This window comes from Octodon degus, unplaced genomic scaffold (assembly GCF_000260255.1).
Source record: "Octodon degus isolate 3935 unplaced genomic scaffold, OctDeg1.0 scaffold00276, whole genome shotgun sequence".
NCBI lineage: Eukaryota > Metazoa > Chordata > Mammalia > Rodentia > Octodontidae > Octodon > Octodon degus.
The window spans coordinates 1,620,047-1,625,639 of NW_004524852.1; the positions used below are offsets into that span (position 1 = coordinate 1,620,047).

At 48.0% G+C, this 5,593-nt stretch overlaps 1 protein-coding gene across 1 annotated transcript in view; it reads right to left on the reverse strand.

The window, feature by feature from the left end:
- Psmb5 (proteasome subunit beta 5) overlaps positions 1-4,890 on the reverse strand; it is a 9,321-nt gene extending 4,431 nt beyond the window's left edge. The window contains exons 1-2 of the mRNA XM_004646652.1: positions 4,452-4,890; positions 3,622-3,928 (exon numbers count right to left, since the gene is read on the reverse strand). Coding sequence (XP_004646709.1) covers positions 3,622-3,928; positions 4,452-4,646 — 502 coding nt within the window. The 5' untranslated portion in view covers positions 4,647-4,890. The remainder of the gene's footprint in view (positions 1-3,621; positions 3,929-4,451) is intronic.
- Between the last annotated feature and the right edge of the window lie 703 nt (positions 4,891-5,593).

Here is a 5,593-nt window from a genome sequence, read left to right on the forward strand (position 1 = left end):
GAAGGACCATTTTATATCTGTGTATACAAAATAGGATATACAGCTTTTAGTTCAATGAGATTTCTACTAGTAATGTTTAGACAAGATATCATGTCTGTATCTTGTACTCTGAATAAGTACTACAAAGACAATATGCAATGTATTACTTATTTTAACTGTCCTACTAACTTGTTTTGAAATTGTCTCATTGCTCTTTTTAATAAAATTAATTAAAAGAAAGAAAAAAAAAAGAAAGAAAAGGTATAGTATGGCTGGCCAGATAGTTCAGTGGATTAAAGCACCTGTTTCCGCAGACACAGGGACCCAGGTTTAATTCCTGGTGTGCAGTGCCTGCCCTGCCCCCAGGGCGCACTGAGATGGTGACTCATTGGTGTTGTGCGCCTGAAGCCTGCAATCTCAGCACCTGGAAGGCTGAAAACAGGATCACTACTAGTCCAATCTGTGCTAAATACATTAAAAACAAACAAAACAACAACAACAAAAACATTGCATAGTGTTTGTCTAACATGTACCAGGCACTGGGCTCAACACCCGAGCACCAGATAAAAAAAATTCCACCAAACTCAACTGCCCTTGGGATCCTTCCATCACAGACAGCAGATTCAGATTTCTTTCCTTGAACACCTTCAGTGATTCTCCACAACTCCCCAAATTCCTCTCTCAACCCCATCTGTCCCGACTGCTAGTCTTCTCCAATTCTACAGTGATATTACTGGTGTGTGGGGGTGGATGGGTAGGTGTTTACCAGGTGGAACTGGGACTGAAGCCAAGGCCTTCACAATGAACATCCCCCGCCCCTTTCTAACTTGTGACAAGCACTCACTACATTGCTAAACTGCTGAGCTGGGCAGGAACTTGTGATCCTCCTGCTTCAGCACCCACAGCGCTAGGGCTAGGATTGTTCTTCATCACTGAGTCTTTCTAAGTTGCCCAGGCTGGTTTTGAACCTGTGTTCCTCTTGCCTCAGCCACGTGGGTAGCTGGGACTAGCTGTGTATAGCCCTACCACTAATCTTTTTCTATTTCAGCTAGTCTCAGCTTTCTTTCTTTTGTGGAACCGGGGATTGAACTCAGGCCCTAAAGCTTGCCAGGGAAGTGCTTATTCCACCGAGCCATCTCCCTGACCCAGGAAGGCTTCTTGAAGAGGTATAATTTAGCTTTCAAGATTTGTATGCTAGGGGCTGGAGAGATGGCTCAGTGGTCTAAAGCACCTACTTAGAACAAGCTTAGCAAAGCAAAGGGACCACGGTTCAATCCCCCAGCACCACATGCCAGCCAGCCCCGCCCCCTGGTGGGCTAAGCTGGCCACACACCCACCCACACACACACACACACACACACACACACACACACACACACACACACAAAGATTTGTATGCTAGGCAGTCCTGAACTGTTTCAGGCTGTTTCCACCACCTGAACCAGATTCAATAGCTAAGCCATCCTTAGCCACATCATGAGTTCAAATCCAGGATTAACTATCCTGCAAGACACTATCTCCTTTTTAGGGGGGTTACTTTTGAGACACTGTCTCTCAAAAAAAAAAAGTGGGGGGGGATAGGCTAAGTAGTTTCCTTTTTATTTTTTTTTGCGGAACTGGGGATTGAACTCAGACCCTAGCACTTGCCAGGGAAGTGCTTATTCCACTGAGCCATCTCTCTGGCCCCGGTTTCCTTTTAAAAAAAAATTTGTTACAGGGTCTCACTATGAGCTTGGACTCATAGTGATCCTCCTGTTTTCAGCCTCCCCAGCCCTGGTATTATAGGCAAGGGCGCCCCACAGCGGGGCTGGTGGCATGTGGTGCTGGGAACTTCCTTTTAGAGAAAAGAGGAACAGGACTTTAGATGATGGTATGGGAGATTATATCAAGTGAGGAAAGAAAAAAATGGGCCATGAGTGTAGTTCAGTGGCTTATGTGCCGGCTTGGCAAGTACAAGGTCCCAAGTTTGATTGCTGGTACAAAAAAAAAAAAAAAAAAGGCAGATGACTCAAAAGTCTTCTTCTAGACCAAAGGCTGTCTAAAGGAAAAAAGGAAGAAAATAACTTTTGGGTAGCCTACTCAGGATCCTCATGTCTTGCAGGAGGTATCCCTAGCCTTCCCAAAATCTTTCCTACTCTTAATCTCCTTAAAAAAACAAAACAAACAAACAAACAAAAACAACTTTTTTTTTGGTGGTACTGGGGATTGAACCCAGGCATTAGTAAGCTACATCCCAAAACCCTTTTTATTTTGAGACAGGGTCTTAGTAAATTGCTCAGGCTGGCCTCCAACTTTTGCTCTTCCTGCTTAAATTGGCAAGACTTGAGTAGCTGGGATTAAGGGTTTGCACAACCATTCTTGGCAAGAAATGGCTTACACTTTGAGTGGCGACTACACATTAGAGCTTCACTATATATTCAGGAGCTGCTAACCACATGTGGCCAGTGAGCACGGAAGCGTTACTGCCACATACTGAAATATCCTAGGATTTTATGTGCTTTGTTGTCTTTTTTTTGGTGGTACTGGGATCGAACTCTGACCTTGCACTTGCCAGGCAGGTGCTTATGCCACTAAAAGGCTGAACTATCTCCCCAGCCGTTTCTTGTGTTTTTTAGACTGGGTCTCAGTATGTAGTTCAGACTGACCTTGAACTCACTTTGTAGTCCAGGCTGGTCTTCAACTTGCAGCAAACCTGCCTCAGACTCGCAAGTGCTCGGATTACAGGTGTGTGCCACCATGACTGGCTTATTCTAGGTATCTGGGATTTTTTTTAAAGATGGTCTCACTACAGTAATTCAGATTGGCATCTAACGTGCAGTGATCCTCCTGCCTCAGCATCCAAAGAGCTAGGATCAGAAGCGAGTGCCACTATGGCCAGGCAAATAAGATTGTTAAAACTGACTTAACTTTTTTTTTTAAACTCTCATATTCATGAGAAAAACGTAAATTATATATTGACTAATATTACTTTTTTTTAAATTTTTTATTTATTTATGTGTGGGGGGGGCAGCTCAGCCCACCAGGGGGCGGGCTGGCTGGCATGTGGTGCTGGGGGATTGAACCGTGGTCCCTTTGCTTTGCTAAGCTTGTTCTAAGTAGGTGCTTTAGACCACTGAGCCATCTCACCAGCCCCTAATATTACTTTTTTAATAGATAATGTTGGCTAGAGTTTTATATCTATTATCCAATTTAATTCTCAAATATAATTTATTGTAGGTCTTTTTAAGACTTATTATTTTACGGGACAGAAGTGAAAAATATTGTCAGACATATCTGACAAGTTACTTTATATATATCTACCCCCTTAGCCAGGAAGAAACAGGATAAGAAAAAAAATAGCAACCTGCCTAAAGTCACACAGGTTACCAATGACACTGACTCCCAGCCCTTTCCCATGCTCTAGTGCCTTCCTCAGACAAAGAGAAAGGCTAGAACGTAATCAGCAGGCGAAGGGGTACGTGTAACACCAGCGCTCTGGAAGCTGAGGCAGGAGGATGGACAAGGGGCTGCACACTGGGATCTGGCTCCAAAAAAGAAAAAAGAGCCTAATCAGCACTTCTCAGCAAGGGCACAAAATCCCTCACTGAAACCCTCCTGTCCGTGATGTCTGCCCAAGGTTCATGTGATTGTAGCGCAACTCACCGGGGCCTCTCTTATCCCAGCCGCAAATCATGGTGCCCATGGACAGCCCCATGCCTTTGTACTGATAGACCATGTTGGCAAGCAGCTTGGAGGCCGCCGCTACTGAGATGCGTTCCTTATTTCGGAGCTCGTAGATTCGACACTGCCGGGCCAACAGCCGCTCCCAAAAGCTGCAGTCTGCTGCACCCCCAGCCATGGTGCCCAGGAGGTAGGGGTTGATCTCGATCACCTTCTTCACCGTCTGGGAGGCGATGTAATTACCCGCGGTGGCCCGGGAGTCAGCTGCAACAATGACTCCGTGGCGAAACTGTGAGGATTAGAACACAAGACGAGCCGCGTGAGGCCGTCACGTCTCCTTTATATTTCTTTTTTCGCCAAAGCAAACCCAGCACATCTCTGTCCTTTGATATGTCACACCTTTCACAATGTGCCACCTCTCGCACTGATGTACCCTAAGCTTCACTGCCATCCCCCAGCGCGTGCACATTCGTTCCACGGGCGAGGAAAGGAAGCGGGCTCAATGGAGGGCCCGACCCGCCCGCTCCCGAGGGCCTCGCACTTTCGCACCCTGGGCAGGCGCCGCCGCGTTTACAAAAGTTTGGCGGACGGCGCCGGCAGCCCTCCCCGCGCGGGCCGGACCTGCCCTCTTCCCCCGGGGCTCCGGGACAAGGCAGCGCGAGGGCCCAGGCTTCCCGGGACCACAAGACAGCGAAGCCGCTGGGGTCCGGGGAGGCCTGAGCGTCCGCCCGGGCTTGGGGGACGCGGGGACGGGGCTCCGGCCGGGCAGGCGCGGGCGACGAGACCCGCCGGGAGGGCAGGGGGATCCGCACCTTGAAGGCCAGGGTGGTGGTTCCATGGAGCATTTCGATTCGGGGCTCTTCTGGGGCACCCCAGCCGGGCGCAGCCAGGCTCAGCCCATCGCTAGGGCTAGGACCCAGGTCCAGCAGATCCGCACGACCCCCAAGTCCGAAAAACCCGCGCTGGTTCACCGGTAGCGGCCTCTCCAACACGCTGGCCAGCGCCATGTCTAATAAGGGCAATAACTACGAGAACGCCTAGCGAGGATCGGCCGGGCAACGCCCCGCCGTCACGGCTTCACTCCCTACTAAATCTATTCCCGGAACACAGCCATTTTAACTCCTGGCAACCACGCCTCCACCAATCAGAGCCAGACGCAAGGAATTGTTTTCACCAAGGAGGGGGCGGGGAAATAGCTTCACTGCCCTTAGACTCTGAAAGCGTTGTGGGTGCCATCTTGACTTTGGTCATAGGACGTGATTGGAAACGTACACATTGAGTGAGAGAGGCGAAGTCAGCCATCTTTGAGAAGGGCGTGACTGGTTGAAAAATCGGTTGTGGACCGGGCAGTAGATTGTCCCGCCCACCCCGGAGTCCTGCGCGCACGTTACAACTCCATTGCTTCAGCGTTTGGCTAATGAGACTCGAGATTGCCATTTTGTTTAAGGAGGCCTCCCCCTACACACCTAATTCGGGTTAAAAGAATTATCTATACTGAGGTCATTTCTCTGTGGTATTAGTTAAACCCCAGTTTATGGTTTAAAAAAAAGGCACAACAAAATAAAAGTACTTTTGCTTATAGCGTTACTCAGCACATTACAACTCTTTACCAGTAACCAATTTTTGCAATTTAGTATTCTCTTTCAACTTCTAGTGAAAACTGCAATGAATTGCCTAAAAGGCAAGTCAAGAAGGGAAAGCAAAAGTCCCAGTTAATCCACCAACTAGATTTTCAATTCAGCATTTCAATAATTTAGGGTATATCGTCCTAGAGCCTGGAAAAGTTCGAGACTACATACAGATGTACTGGGAGCCAGAGAGATGGCTCAGTGGAATAAGTGCTTCCCTGGCAAGCACAAGGGCCTGAGTTCAATCCCTGGTTCCGCCAAAAAACAACAAAAAAAAACAGATGTACCAAGAGATTTTCTTCCTTCATACCCAAGCGTAAGGGCCT